The 16,195-nt window shown below is 44.2% G+C and overlaps 1 protein-coding gene across 1 annotated transcript; it reads left to right on the top strand.

The window, feature by feature from the left end:
• Positions 1–4,333: 4,333 nt before the first annotated feature.
• On the top strand, positions 4,334–10,825 carry ADPRH (ADP-ribosylarginine hydrolase). The gene is made up of 4 exons (XM_047099460.1): positions 4,334–4,423; positions 5,592–5,917; positions 7,197–7,557; positions 8,976–10,825. The coding sequence occupies exons 2-4, from the start codon at positions 5,605–5,607 to the stop codon at positions 9,388–9,390; spliced, it is 1,089 nt and encodes a 362-aa protein (XP_046955416.1). The 5' UTR covers positions 4,334–4,423; positions 5,592–5,604; the 3' UTR covers positions 9,391–10,825.
• Positions 10,826–16,195: the final 5,370 nt, after the last annotated feature.

The raw sequence follows: 16,195 nt of genomic DNA, 5'->3' as shown, positions 1-16,195 counted from the left end.
AGCAGTCGTGACAGGTTTCGTCAGTGGAAGAAGGGAGATGAAATAGCAGGGTTAAGGTTATTACGGTGAGGAAGAATCTTGGGAGAAGTGGTTAGCAAAAAGATTTTACAGGAGGCAAGGTGACTAGATGAAAGGTGTTGAGTATGGTGAGAATTTAGAAAGCTTCTACCACGTGGAGTACAAGAATAGTTGTAGGGGAGGAATCTCATGATTATTTCTTCAGTGGCCTTGACTGAAAGGACTGTGGCAGAAATGGCTGAGACAAGGAGAGGTACCCTTGTACCATAGGGTCTAGCTGTTGGCTATAATACTGTTTGGGTCAACGGTGGGCCCCATGTTTTTGGGTGAGTACCATAAGAGCATTCCCTTCCTTTTAACATAGAAGAGAAGTTGATAATTGGGATGTCCAAGGGAAGAGGGATTTATTAAGCTTTCCTAAGACTTTAAGTCATCTTAGTCTTCTTAAATAATACGGTCAGGTTTATAGATTTTAGTAAAACTTATAGGGATGGGCCACAAGAGAGAAGTCTGGACAATTTCTACAGTCAGTCGCTAACTAGCTCCAAAAATCTCATTGTTGGTATTTGCTTTTTGGTTTTTGGTTAAGTTCAAGATGACATGAAGCCTATTTGGATCTAAATGTAGTCCTTATTCCAAAATCAGGTGCCCTATATATCAAACCTGAGTTTGAACAAACGACAATTTCTTCTTGGAGACTTTATGTCCCTTTAAGGCCAAAAGCTTTAACAAATGGATGCTGTCCACCTGTGAAGAGGCTTGAGCAAGGATCAGAGAAGCAAGTCATCTACCTATTGTAATAGGGCATAACCTCCAGGAAATTTTAGGTCATCTAGATCAGCCTTTAAGGTTTGTCAAAAGGAAGACGTTTCACATGAAAATATGCTCAACATCACTCATCATCAGGGCACAGTAAGATACAATCTCACACCTGTCAGAATGGCTAAAATTAACAACCAAGGACACAACAGATGTTGGCAAGGATGTGGACAAAGGGGAACCCTTTTGCACTGCTAGCGGGAATGCAAACTAGTACAACCACTCTGGAAAACAGTATGGAGGCTCCTCAAAAAATTAAAAATAGAGCTACCCTAAGACCCAGCAATTGCACTGGTAGGTATTTATCCAAAGGATATAAAAATGCTGATTCAAAGGGGCAATGTTTATAGCAGCACTATCAACAACAGCCAAATTATGGAAAGAGCCCAAAAGTCCATCGAATGACAAATGGATAAAGAAGATGTGGTATATATCTATCTACCTATCTATAGATAGATAGATATATACCTACACATGTCTATACACATGTATATGTATACATACACACACAGTGGAATATTACTTGGTGATCAAAAAGAATGAAATCTTGCCATTTGCAACAACGTGAATGGAACTAGAGTGTATTATGCTAAGCGAAATAAGTCAGTCAGAGAAAGATAAATACCGTATGATCCCACTCATATGTGGAATTTAAGAGACAAAATAGATGAATATAGGATAAGGAAAGGAAAAATAAAATAAAAAACAGGAAGGCAAACCTTAAAAGACTCTTACAGAGAACAAACTGAGGATTGCTGGAGGGGTGTTGGGTGGGGTGGTGGGCTAAATGGGTGACAGGTATTAAGAAGGGCAATTGTTAGGATGAGTACTGGGTGTTATACGTCAGTGATGAATCACTAAATTCTCCTCCTGAAACCATTACTACATTATATGCTAACTAACTTAGATTTAAATAAAAGGTTTTTTAAAAAAGGAAGAAGAGGTTTCAGTATTGTTGTTCTTCCCAAGTAAGGCACAGATACTAGCTGGCCTAATGCACTGGGATGCTAAAGAAGGCACTACATAAATCAACCACAGTAAAAAAAAAAAAAAAGTAATTTCAGCAGGGATGGAGCTAATAAAGTATGGAGATTTGTAACAACAGGGTGGTGAAGGATGACAACACTATGCCTCAGAGGTCCTGCACAAACCTCCACCTGCAGCCATTCAGTAGCATGAATGAGTCAGTAGTCTATCTAAGTGATAGCAAGGTCCACAGGCATCATAAAGTAAAAGGAAACTAATGGCTAAGAACACCACCAGTTATTATTTATATTCAAGCCAAAGACACACTTTTTCATGGATTTAACGGAAAGAGCACTGTGTAATATGCAGAATATTTATGAACAGACATCTTAAACTGAAATAGTTATGTTTGATAGGGATGCTTATTAAAAATGTCCCTCACTAGGAAACTTTCTCTGACTACATCTTCAGAGGTTGAGTGAGTTGATTTTTGTAAAGGATCAAAAAGTCACTTTGGCTAACGGTGGAGGTAGAGGTGGGGGTTTGACTGGAAAAGGGCACAAGGGGACTCTCTGGAGTAATGAAAATATTTTCTATCTTGATTATGGTTATAAATATAAACTCATTGAACAGCACACCAAATAAGTGCATTTCACTACACATAAATTGTATCTCAGTTGAAAACAAAAACAAAAACTCTCAGACTTAGTCTGGGTAGTTATAGCCAGAAAGATACAGCATAGAAAATTAAAGACATAGCAAATTAAAATTTTGGTGTATAGACTTCATACATATGGTGATTCTAATTCTTTTCAAAAGTGGCATTAATTTATTCAAACAAAAATACTGTTAGTTTTTATTTGCTTTTATTTACTATCAGGATTCAAAACTTCTAAACTACCAAATAAATGATGAATTTACATTAACTTAATCCTGGGGCACCTGCGTCGCTCAGTACCTTGAGCATCTATCTGACTTTGGCTCGGGTCATGATCTCACAGTTGGGTTCATGAGTTCAAACCCCACAGCCCACTGCTCAGAGACTGCTTGGGATCCGCTGTCCCCTTTCTCTCTGCCCTTCCCCCTGTTGCGCTTTCTCAAAAAAAAAAAATCTAAAAAATTATAAAAAATATAAAAATAAAATTAATCCTTACAACCACCATAAGAAGTAGATGCTATTATTTTCCTGTTTTATGGGATGGGCTCAGAACCCCGACAAAAGCCTTGCACTCCGTACCCTTTCCCCAGTACTTGGTCACACACTGGCTCACCAGAACCCAGAAGAGCTGGTCAGAGGAAAGGCCGAAGCGTCATTAAGGGGCTACAGGTGAGTTATGGACACTCGGATTGAGAGTCTGGCTCCCTGAGCCCTGACATTCCGAAATGCCAGGCTCTACCCAGCCCTGTCCCCAGCCCAGGTAGCCAGTGACGCAGGTCCCGTTGCCCCTTTTCGGGCGCAGAAGACCACAGCGCTGCCGGGAAGGCGAGGAGCAGTTGTCCACGGTCTGTTGAACCTGCGCGCGGTTCCCTAGCGCGGCTGCGCGGCTCCGCCCTTGAGCTGGGCGCTCCGCTCGGGGTGGGCCGTGAGTCACCACACACCGGATGCAGCCAGGCCCTCCGCGTACCCTGAACTTTCGGCGCTCGGCCCCTCCCTGGTCCCGCGCGCGTTTCAGTACTCGGCGGTCAGGTACTCCTCCCCGCCATCCTCCAGCACCTCAGCCGGCGCCCTCCTCCTGGCAGTGCCCGGGCCTGCCTGCCCTGGGTCCTCCAACTCGTCCTCGGGGACGAGGACCCGCAAGTCCAGCCCAGCGTTCCAAGAGCGCTCGCCTTTCCGGCGGTGAGCAGGTGCCCACCCCGCCCCCCTGCCTGGGCGTTTCCCACCCTCCTCCCCACCAAAGTAAGTAAATAAAACGAAATCAAAAAGGGGAAGACTGCCAGGAAGAAGATGTGCACAGACCGTAGTTTTGAATTTATTCGAATTTATAGTTTGGGGGCGAAGAATGTAAATGGCAGAAGAGTTTAAGGAATAACTGTGTTCTGAAAGCAGGAGTGTGACATGTAAATGTTAACATGTACATGTACATGTTAACATTTCCAAGGAAAGAGATGGTCATCGATCCCCCCGCCCCCCAGCTTGCAACGCACAAAAACACACATTCGGGTGGAGCTAGAAGGAATTGCAGAAAAGAAGCTGAGAGCATACCGGGCATTCAAATTTGGTCCTCAAAAGCCAACTAAGCTTAGTCTCTGAAGGTCTCAGCACAAGATGGGACCCTCCACTCTCCTATTTACTGATGGGAAAGTTGAGGTCCAGAGTGGGTGGTTTGTCCAGAGTGATGCACCTGATTCTTGGCAGAGCCAGATCCAGGAGCCTGAACTCCAGTTCCTAGGCATCGTTTATAAATAATAAAATATGTAAATAACATTTTATAAATACCCTTTGTGAGTCGAGAAACTCAGCAAGATCCATAACTCGGTTTTGGTATGCTCAACCCATCTTCATTATTTACTCTTCTCCAGGTGCTTGCCAGCCTGCATTCCCTGGCCCACAGCAGTGCAACTGAAAGGGGACTCCTGGAAGTCCTAGGACTTGAACATAACCCTGAGTAAAAGGTTTTAGGTAAGTGGAGGGGAGGAAGGGCGTGGTGGGTTCCAGGAAAGAGCTTGAACTGAGGGGGAAGTTAGCAAGCCCAACTGCAGCTAGGAACGTTTAAAAGTGCCTGGCCTATGCGAGTAAAGTAGGTGGATAGAGTAGGGGCAGATGGTGAAGGGCTTTGAACATGAATGCTGCAGGCGATACGATACAACCAGAAATTGGAAATGCAACTACAGGGAAACCAGCACTTCACCAGGGATTAGATCCATGGAGGGAATCTGAGATCCCAAGACTGTTTAAGTCAAATCATTTAGCAGGAAGACAAAATTAAAATATTGCTGTTGAAAGGAACGTGGTGGGGAGAAAGTATTCTAGTTGAATAACAGAAAAATCTTTTCCCCTGGTTGCATACGAATAATAAAAATGGTGCTTACTATGTGGTAAACACTGTTGTAGGTGCTTTACAAAAATTTATTTACTTCTCACAATAAACTGGTGAGGTTGTTACTATTTTTGTCACCATTTTAGAGATGTGGAGGCTGAGGCACAAAAAGGTTGCCCAAGGTAAGTAGATCTGTGTTGAGGCAGAGTGGCCTGGAACCAGAAGATTCGGGTCTCAGTGCCTCCATTCACTGGTTGTGTCAATTTACCATCTCTGAGCCTCAGTTTTCTTATCTGTGAAATATATACACTAATCCCTGCCTACTACTGAGGTAGAGAATATGTAGGTGCTTTGCAAACTGTGCATTGTGATGCCAGTGGAAAGTACCATTATTTAATAAAGGAGGGATGCACTTCCAAGGCCAAATCCCAACTAAAAAGAAAATGACAAGCTTGGTTCGACTTGCAGAATTTAATGGGCTTGCCACTCAAAGAGAGGCAAAGATGGAATCAGTTAAAATTGTTGGCTGTGGAGTCAGATGGACCTAAGCTGGAATCCCAGTCCTGCTACCTATTAGCTTTGTGACCTAAGACAAGGCACATAACGTTTCTGATACTGTGTTATCTTGATGATCCTCAATTTACTCACGTATAAAATGGGTCTAATACATTCCTCATAGAGCAGTTGTATTACATGAGATGCACTTAATACAATGCCTACAATTAGTAAGTGCTCAATACAATGTAGAGGGGCCCATTATTTTTTCCAATTCTTTTTCCCCATCCTCTGTATATCTTCATATTCCCCCAGACACCGCCTCATCATGTGTGAGGGACTGATGGAGAGGTATGTGGCTGCCATGGTGCTGAGCGCAGCTGGAGATGCCTTAGGGTACTTCAATGGGAAGTGGGAGTTTCTTCGGGATGGAGAAAAGATTCACCAGCAGCTGGCCCAGCTTGGTGGGTTGGACACCATAGATGTGGAGAGGTGGAGAGTCAGCGATGACACAGTAATGCACCTGGCCACGGCAGAAGCTCTTGTGGAAGCTGGGAAAATCTTGGATTTGGCTCACCTGTATTCCCTACTTGCTAAGCATTACCAAGACTGCATGGGAGACATGGATGGCCGAGCACCAGGTGAGTGCAGCCGCTGGAGGTCCTGGCAGTGGAGAATAAAGCAGCCCCAAGGCAGTCATTTAAAATGTTGATTGAGGGGCACCTGGGTGGCTCAGTCGGTTGAGCGTCCGACTTCAGCCAGGTCACGATCTCACGGTCCGTGAGTTCGAGCCCCGCGTAGGGCTCTGGGCTGATGGCTCGGAGCCTGGAGCCTGCTTCCGATTCTGTGTCTCCCTCTCTCTCTGCCCCTCCCCCATTCATGCTCTGTCTCTCTCTGTCTCAAAAATAAATAAACGTTAAAAAAAAAAAATTTAAAATGTTGATTGAGATGTAAACATCAAGGAGACAGTTATATTTTGTAGTTGTGACAAAGATAGAAACAACCCAGATGTTCTTTAATTTATTTATCTGTAGTGACACATTCACAGCCTTTTAAAATAATGCAGATAAATATTTACTGATATGGAAAGATATATTAAGTTTAAAAAGAAAAAAAGGATTACAAAACACATAGGGCATCCAAAGGCTCATTGTTGCTCTGGGCCCATTGCTCCTTTTCCGAGGCCTGGTGCTCCTCACTCTAGAATCCACAGCCTCTTTCTGACATTCAGGATCTCTAATCCTCAGGTTCTCATTGGGTTCTTTAAAGGCTTGGGCTTGGAGTCTGATGGTTTTGATGGGGCCACTGATTAGCTGGTTATGTGATTTTGAGCAAGGTTCCTAATCAAGCTCTGAGCCTCAGCTTATTCATTTTTTTTAAATATTAATTTATTTTGAGAGAGAGAGAAAGAGAGCACATGTACATGTGCAAGCTGGGAGGAGCAGAGAGAGAGAGAGAGAGAGAGAGAGAGAGAATCCCAAGTAGGCTCCATGCTGGCAGAGCAGAGCCCGACACAGGGCTCAATGTAACGAACCGTGAGATCATGGCCTGAGCTGAAATCAAGAATTAGATGCTTAACCGACTGAGCCACCTAGGCGATCCCTTTGCTTATTAATTTAAACAAGAGAATAATATGTTAAACCTACCTTTTTGAGTTATTGTGATGTCTCAGTAATAACTGATAAAGACTCCAAGACTCTCTATATGAATCTGATTCTTTCCTAATAATCATACTAAGGGTTGTACGGAGAGTAAGGAACAGTGTTGGCTTGGGGTTTGGAGTTTGGGAGCGTTCATCATCATACTTTTTTGGCTTTCCCTTTCCATCAAAGAAACTTAGAGACTGATCTTGGTTCTGTCTTCCTGCCAGGGCCTTTGCTTTGGTTACACTGACCCTCTGCTCTACCTAACTCTTCTCAGGGGGTGCTTCAGTGCAGAATGCCATGCTACTGGAGCCAGACAAGGCCAATGGCTGGAGGATTCCCTTTAACAAGCACGAAGGCGGCTGCGGGGCTGCCATGCGTGCTATGTGCATCGGTCTCAGGTTCCCCCACCACGGACAGCTGGACACGCTGATCCAGGTGAGCATCGAGAGTGGCAGGATGACCCATCACCACCCTACAGGCTACCTGGGAGCTCTTGTTTCTGCTCTTTTTACAGCCTATGCTGTGAACAACAAGCCTCCCAGGCAGTGGGGAAAAGAAATGATGGAGGTGCTACCAGAAGCTAAAAAGTACATTATCCAATCAGGCTACTTTTTGGAGAAGAATCTTCAACACTGGTGAGTTGGTAGGCGCCCGCACCTGCTAGAAAATGATTGCATCTGTGTGTGCACAGGCATGCACACGTGTGCCTAGAATTCATAGATCAAAGCACCATCGTGGTTCTCACCATCTAGTTTTGCTGTCTGCTGGGTTCAGCACCCCCAACTCCAGCCCACCTGCTAAGGATTTCAAGTTCAGTGCCAGCAGTGGTTGCCACCAAGTAGCCAGGTGAAGACCTCAATGAGTAGTTACACCTGTGGTGCTTCCCTGTTGTCTAGGGATCCTATTTTGTATTCCACCTTTCTATAGTTTTTTGGCTATCCTATACTGCTATGAACTTCCCTGCTTATTTCCTGGAACTTGTTTATTCAGTGTTGTCTTGACACGCAATATTTTGAAATCTTTGGTTAGAGTGCCCAAGAGATAGGCTTTTTTCACCAGCTAATTAATAAGGGGTAAGCCACAATTTCCCTTTTTTGTGAGTTCATGTCACATCACCTTTCTTAGAATAAAAATATCCAGAAACTTTCTGCTGAAATCACTTAATGGTCATGATGTTCCAAAGTTCTATCTTAAAAAAAAAAAAACACAATAGAAGTATGTAAGGAAATGATGTGTTAATTAGCTTGACTATAGTCTTTTCACTCTTTTCACTGTGTATCAGTATATTAAATCATCATGTTGTATACTTTAAATATATACAAGATTTCTTAAGAAAATAAAGTAAAATAAGTAAGTTCCACCCTTGAAAGGTGACACTTGACATTATTCTCAATTCAGGAAAAATAGACCTTTATTTCTCACCTTTACCTTGCTATATATCTTCTTTATTCAGCAACAGCTATCAATGCCTTGTTTATATTAATCCTTGGCAAAAATTTATTGAATGAATGCCACTTAGAGCTCATTTTTATTTTTTTAAAATGTTTATTTATGTATTTTGAGACCGAGAGAGAGAGAGAGAGAGAGTGGGGGGAGGGGAGAGAGAGAGGAGAGAGAATCTTGATGTGGGACTCAATCTCACAAACCATGAGATTATGACCTGAGCCAAAATCAAGGCTCAACTGACTGAGCCATCCAAGTGCCCCTCCTTTGATTTTTTAAAGCATTTCTTAAAAAGGTTATTTCTTTTGAGAGAGAGAGAGGGAAAGAGAGAATCCCAAGTAGGCTCTACACCATTAGTGCAGAGCCCAGTGTGGAGCCTGAACTCACGGAACAATGAGATCATGACCTGAGCCAAAACCAAGAGTCAGACCCTTAATTGACTGAGCCACCCAGGCATCCCTCATTTTGATTATTTAATACAATTTTGATATTAGTACAAGAAGTTGAAGTCATCTTGGAATTTTCTCTATTCATACATTTATCTGCTACCTTTCCTTATGGTTTTTAAATTTATTTTTTCAATTGACTGTAGAATTTTTCCTTCCTACAGGTCCTACTTCCAAGACCAATGGGAAAAATACCTAAAACTTAGAGGGATTTTGGATGGCAAATCAGCCCCTACCTTCCCCAAGCCCTTTGATGTGAAGGAGAGGGATCAGTTCTATACCTCCGTGAGCTACTCTGGCTGGGGTGGCAGCAGTGGACACGATGCCCCCATGATTGCTTATGATGCCATCCTGGCTGCAGGAGACTCCTGGAAGGAGCTTGCCCATCGAGCCTTTTTCCATGGTGGAGACAGTGATTCTACAGCTGCTATTGCTGGCTGCTGGTGGGGAGTTATGTATGGTTTTAAAGGAGTGAGTCCCTCCAACTATGAGAAACTAGAATACAGAAACCGGCTGGAAAAGACAGCCAGGGCTTTGTATTCTCTTGGGTCAAAGGAAGATACTGTAGTTACCCTTTAGAGAGATGTGACATCATTTCTCGTGGTTTCTCCTCTTATGTAGTCCAGTTTCTTTTCATTTTTTCCAAAGTCAAGAGTTTTAACCTTGTACTCCAGGAATTTTGAGGTAACATGTCCCTTGAGCACCTGAAGCTTGTCTTTCCAAATTCATCCTGTCCCCCCTGACTCTGTCCCTCTTTCTGTCCTTTATCTCAGTTGATAGAAGTCAGTATCTCCCCAAGCTAGAAGTCTCATGACCCCATATTTGAGTCTTCATTTTCATCATCTAATCTTTCACTAAGTTTTTTCTGTGTGTTTCAGGTTGAGTTCTCCAAAAGTGGACTTTGAGACAAAGATTCAATAACAAGTAGTTTATTTGGGAGGTGATTCCAGGAAGTCCTGGTAGGAAAATGGGAAGTGAGACAGGGAGGAGAGGGGAGGGAAGCCAGCACAAGGTGCGATGAGCAGGTCAGCACTCTGGCCAGTTGGGACTAGTCCATCTGGGTTCTCTGTAAGGCACTTCTCTAGAGTTGTCCCACCCAAGGGGCAAGCAAACCTGGGGTGTCCATCCGTCACCTTCCATTTGGCATTGGTTGAGGACCACTCCTAGGGACGCTAACTCCCTGGTACTTCTTGGCCTGTCTTTTGTGCAAGCCAGACACAAATGTCTTCGGGCAAAGACTCAGAGGTGCTTGCAATGGCAAGCTGTACAGTGCATGGGAAGAGTGAAGGAGGTATGTGGGGTCCCAATAGCATCTGCCAGATGGTCTGCCTCCTAAATGTCCTTCACATCTGTTACTCTTTTACCTTCTTGCACCAGTATTTTTCAGTTGGATTTCTGCAGTCCAGGGTACTCAAGTCTGGGGAGATGCTGCTCCAAGCTGTACTCTGTACTTTGCTGGCCATGACACTTAACGAATTGCCAGTTTTGTTGTTTTCTCTTGGCTTGTCTTTATTTTCCTCTAGACACAACCTAGCAAAGTGCCTGGGAACATGGGAGGTACTTGATCAGTATATATTAAATGAATGTTGTTAATTACCTCCTGTCTGGTCCCTTAATTCCAGTCTTGCCTTCCTCCTTGCCCTCCAGAGTTATCTTTACAAATCAGTCATGCTGAACTTCTAATCATGTTCCAATGAATACTCACCCCCTTTCTCCATTTCTTAATGCTCTTCCCTCTCCTTTTCCACCGGGTAGATGCTTACTCATCCTTCAAGCCCCAACTCAGGTAGAACCTTCTGGGTGAAACTTGCTGTGATTATTCGGGCACTTGGCCGCTTTCTCCTCATATACCCACAGCCTTGTCACCAGACTTGTCACCACACTGGTCCTGTTGAGTGGTGATTGGGTGTCTTCTGAGGACAAACTCAGGTTCCTTGTGAGGAATTATCTTATTCTCTTTGTGGCCTGTCTGCTGGCCCATGAGAGACATTCAATAAATAGGAGGTTCATCAAATTGTGTTGATGTGAATGCTTTCAACATGCGGTTCCACATCTGTTTCAGACACATCTGTTCAGACACCTGCTACTTCACAGTTGCCCAGAGTGACCTGTGATGCACTGTGAGAGACGGAGAGTCTGATGCTTTAACCATGCACATGTGCTGACCTACACAGCTCTGTATTTGAAGCAGGACTCAAGCAAGGACATGGAATTTATTATTCTTTTATACATAAAGGGAGAAGGAAATTCCTAAGTTCATTTTCTGTCTCAAAAAACTCTCACACGTATTTATATATTTCAGAAAACAAACACGTTTTATATATTACAAAAGCAAAAACAGGTTCTTTGGTAAGACAAGCAATTGGAGTTGCAGACGTTCAAGCATGCTGGGCTACAATTCACAGAACACTGTCATACATCTTAAATTCAGATGTCTTAAAAGACTCCTTTGTATAAATATTCTGAGCACAGTTTTAGAATAATAGAAAACACATACAAGATTTATACAAGACATACAACATTTATACAAGATTCCTGAGCAGAAAATTAAGGTGACCCTCATGACTGCTTTCAATTTCCCAGTTGGTAAGTACTGACTTTATAGCACAGAATAGTGTGTGCCTTTCTGCAGATGTAAGGCAAGAGGAAACATTTCTCCTGGTTGTTCTGAAGTGTCTTTTTCCAGTAGTTAGGAGCCTAGAATAGACAGAACACTAGAGTTCTATTAGCACTGGCCAAACAGTAGACCTGCTTAAATCTTACAGTATAGAAAAGAGCAGAAGAGCATTTTAACAAGTGGAATCTGAGGCATGACCTGTTTTACCTCTGTAGCTAGTTTGGTAAGTCATCTGAATTTAGTAAGAAGCAAACATGATTTTATTTTTCTCCAAATACTGCCTTCACAGTACTGTGTGGAAGCTGCTTTTCCTGTCCCTTAGAATATCACATTGTTTTTGGTCCTTTGTTGGGGGTGGGGGTGGGGAGTGTATTAAAAACCCAGTCCAGGGGTGCCTGGGTGGCTTAATCAGTTAAGCTTCTAGCTCATGATTTTGGCTTAGTTCATGATCTCACAGTTTGTGAGCTGACAGCGTGGAGCCTGCTTGGGAGTCTCTCTCTCCCTCTCTCTGCCCCTCCCCAGCGCGTGCTCTCTCTCTCTCTCTCTCTCTCAAAATAAATAAACTTAAAAAAAACAAAACCAGTCCAGTATTTTTTTTAAATTTCAACTTTATTGAGGCATAATTGACATAAAAGATTGTAAGATATTTAAAGTGTACATCGTGGTGATTTGATACACATTTATATTGTGAAAGGATTCCTCCCATCTAGTTAATTAACACACCTATCATTGCACATATTTATATTTGGGGGTGGAGTGGGTGGTGAGAACATTTAAGGTCTACTTTCTTAGCAAATTTCAAGTATACTATACAGTGTTATCCACCGTAGTCACCATGTTTCACCTCATATCTTCAGACCTGCTTCATCTTACAGCTGAAAGTTGGTACCTTTTTACCAACCTCTCTCTATTTCCCCACCTCCCAGCCTCTGGCAACCACTTTCCTACTCTGTTTCTAGGAGTTTGACCTTTTTTAAAGATTCCACATATAAGTGATACCATGCAGTATTTGTCTTTTCTGTTTGGCTTAGCATAATGCCCTAAATGAAGCCCATCCCTGTTATCACAAATGGCTGGATTTCCTTCTTTCTCATGGTTGAATGATATCCCATTGTGTGTATGCATATACTCCATCTTCTTTATCCATTCTTCTGTTGATGGACACTTAGGTTGTTTTCATATCTTGGCTATCGTGGATAATGCTGCAGTGACACGGGAGTGCAGACCCTTTGGGACCCTGTTTTCATTTCCTTTGGATTTATACCCAGAAGTGGGAATCCCAGCCCAGTTTAATCAATTCTAAAACTTCCATGTCATGCCCTCCATGCTCCCCACCTCCATCAGCCCTGGGCCCAAGGGACTTGGAGGAGAAAAGGGGACATTCTTCCCCTCTCTCTTCTGAGGCTCCTTGCTCCTCTCAGATGTTGCCCTGAGACCATTCTCATTGGTGGAGCACTGGTAGGAAAGGCTCAAGACAGCTGTCTTCTGAGGAGTCCCCTCAGCCCAAGGGAAACTCGTCCTTCCTGCTCCTGTCCAGCAGTGGGAGTGCAGGCTTCCCACCTGTTGCTGTCTTACATTTCACCCATCCCTCTTAAATAGGCCTTGAGAGATCCAACTTGGAAATAGATACCCATGCCCCCTTGATATGGTCACCTTCAATCTCAACTGGTAGGCTCTCACTGGTTGTGGAGGGTAAGAAAGAGCACCACCTCCCCTCCTCTTTCAAGAAGGTAAGAGAGAACCCCCACAGAACTTGACTCTCTATTTTCCATTCAAATCACTGGCTTCCAGTGGAGGGGAGGTGGGGAAGAGAGGTCTGATAACAGCAGTTCTGTTACCTTCTCCTATATCCTACTGGGATTTGTCTTTCCAAGTCCTTCCAGTCCCTTTAGAATACAGTGGAAGAGGTGGGGGAGAGGGGTAGGAGGGCGAGGACTTAGCATTTGTTATTCCCCAGGTAGGACTTCAGCCACAACTGGAGACAGCAGAGAAAGACTTTAGAGATCCTGCTATGTTTGTTTGAGACAATCTGTCTTCATCACAGGCGCACTTCAAAAAGAGTTCAGACTTTCATACTCTTTCTTCTCAAACCTCAAAATCTCCTCTTCAAACTTTACTCTCAACTGGCAACCTTGCTTGCTATTTCTCTGAGAAAAGAGAAGCAACCAGAGAACAATTACACACTCCCCTCACCACCTCTGCCCACCACCTGCATCTGGCTCAGGGTGTCTACCTTTGCTCCTACTGTGAATGCCAGGTGCCAGTGTGTGTGTGTGTGTGTGTGTGTGTGTGTGTGTGTGTACAAGAAGGGAGGAGGAGAATAGAGGAAAGAGATAACATAATTATATGCATGATGTTGCAGTAAATTAAAAATGATCTGAGGGGCGCCTGGGCGGCTCAGTCAGTTAAGCGTCCGACTCTTGATTTCGGCTCAGGTCATGATCTCACAGTTCGTGAGCTGGAGCCCCATGTGGGGTGTGGAACCTGCTTGGGATTCTCTCTCCCTCTCCCTCCACCCCTCCCCCACTTGCATGCTCTCTCTGTCTCTCTCTAAAAAAATGATCTAGCACACAGTATGAATTTATTAGGCTTATCAAATTAATATGTGTGTACTAAAAAAGAGAAAAAAACATGTGTAACATTACAGGGATTAATTATATGTTTTTGACCTGCTATATAATGGTGCTTCATTTGCTCTGTTTGTTACCTGAGATTGCTAGATGTTGTCTAGAAGTCTTGGCAATATTTTTTGTAAGAGCTGCAAAATTAGCATTGGCCACATCCACCCTCTTCCAGGCTTCTTCAGCCACCACATTCTCCATTTACTCCCCTCTATGCCTCTCCAGGGCAAGTAAATGTGCTTTTTGTTTTGTTTTGTTTTGTTTTTTAAACAGCCACAGAGGTACTGAGAGTGAGGGGGAAGGAATAGAGATTCTGATGATTTCACAACTAACCAGCCTACTGGATCAGCTCCTCATGGGATGGCTGCTGGTGTCTGGTTAGGGATCCAGGGGTCAACAAGATAGGGCATAGTGGGGAGCCTTCCCATCATTTTCCATTTTGGGAGTTTGGGGGTTAGGAGAAGTGACACCTGGGGTATCCATTTGGAGAAGGAAAAAGAAGAGGAGGAAGAAAGAGTTACCAAGTGTCAGGTAGTTTATTACAGCCCATTAGCAGATGAAGAAATTGGGCTCAGAGAAGCTTCCATCTGTCCAAAGTCACATGTCTAGGGTGAGAAGGAGCCGGGGTTTAAACCCAAGCCACATGTCTCCAATCCTATCATACTGCAACTGTTAGCTGTAGTTAGAAAGTTTTCCTTAGACAAGGCCAAAATGGAACCCAAGAGTTACATGGTGATGTCAGAAGCCTGTGCCCTCTCTTCACCTTCTCACAACTATGAGGGGAAGTCAGGGAGAAAGCTCGTTGAAGCTTGATCCACATTTGGGTGCAGGGGTAGGGAGGGGCAGAGCAGAGCTCAGGTCAGACTGTGAAATGGACAGAGTCTTCACTCTCCCCTCAGCTTCCCTGCCCTCCTCAGAGAGCCTCCTCTTCCTCTGACACCAAGGAGACCCCATCCAATGCCTGGGCTGTGACTGGGACTCCTCTCTCTACATTGTGCTTGGTTGCACCCGTCCCATTTAAAGTTCCTACTTCCCTTTTTTTGGTCTCAGCGTCATCATCTGTAGCAGCTGGGTGTTGTCCGGCAAGTGCTGTCTCTCAGGGTCTCTGGGCCTGGAGCCCTGGACTCCAGTTTCCCTGGATGATGCTGAGGCAGGTGGTCCTGCACACAGGAGAACTCCAGCAGAACTACTTGAAGAGTACTGTACTAGATGACGAAGGGGAAAGGGAAGGTGCTCTCTAAGTGTCAGCTGTATTAATGCCACCCACAAGGAATACTGTGCTGGAATGACTGGAGTAGCTAGCTTGGTGTGCCAGCTCTGGCTGTGGTGTGAGCGGCTATGAAAATGCAGCCCTCAATCTCTGGCCCCAGGGACCCTGATTGATTCACGGTCCCAGTTGCGGCCTTTCTGGATCTATCCTCATCTTTGTCCTGAGACTGACCCCAGCTAGTGACTGAGCAGGGTGGAGATGCTAATCAGGTTCATTACCGTAAGACAGGACTTCGTTAATAAGAAACTTCAGCTTGGGGCCCCAGGATGGTTCGGGTCGGTTAAGCGGTTAAGTGTCTGACTCTGGGTTTGGCTCAGGTCATGATCTTGCGGTTCAAGCCCCACCTCCGGCTTTGTGCTGACGTTGCAGAGCCTGCCTCGGGTTCTTCCCCTCTCCCTCTTTCTCTGCCCCTCCCTGTTCATGCTTTCTCTCTCTCAAAATAAATGAATAAACTTAAGAAAAAAAATCCTTAAAAACAACAACAACAACAACAACTTCGGCTTGAACATTCCCCATTGCCCTTGCCAGAACATTCCAGGAACTGTGAGGCAGTCCAAGACTTTTCCTATGTCATCCATTTCCTTTCCCCTCTTCACAGGTGTCAAACTTGCATCATGGTCTAAAGACTGTCTCTGCCGTCTTCAGCTTCTCTTATTCCTCACAGGTGTTATCTCCGGTAAATCTCTTGCCCATCTAGCCCCATCTTGGTGTCTCTTCTCCGAGGAGCCAGACTACCACACCTGGCGTGGTCGGTGACACCAGAGCAGCCTTCAGTAGTGCCCTATTTATCGCTCCTCTCCTTCCTGGTGGCAGCAGTGCTCGAGTAGTGGGATCATGTGCACCAGGGGAAGCAAGGGCTTCCCTCCAAAATCATTT

This window comes from Lynx rufus, unplaced genomic scaffold, assembly GCF_022079265.1.
Source record: "Lynx rufus isolate CCGP_SWC_20201006 ecotype Redwood Valley unplaced genomic scaffold, mLynRuf1.p SCAF_5, whole genome shotgun sequence".
Lineage (NCBI taxonomy): Eukaryota > Metazoa > Chordata > Mammalia > Carnivora > Felidae > Lynx > Lynx rufus.
The sequence above is the reverse complement of the archived record's forward strand: the minus strand, read 5'-3'. Positions and strand labels throughout refer to the sequence as shown.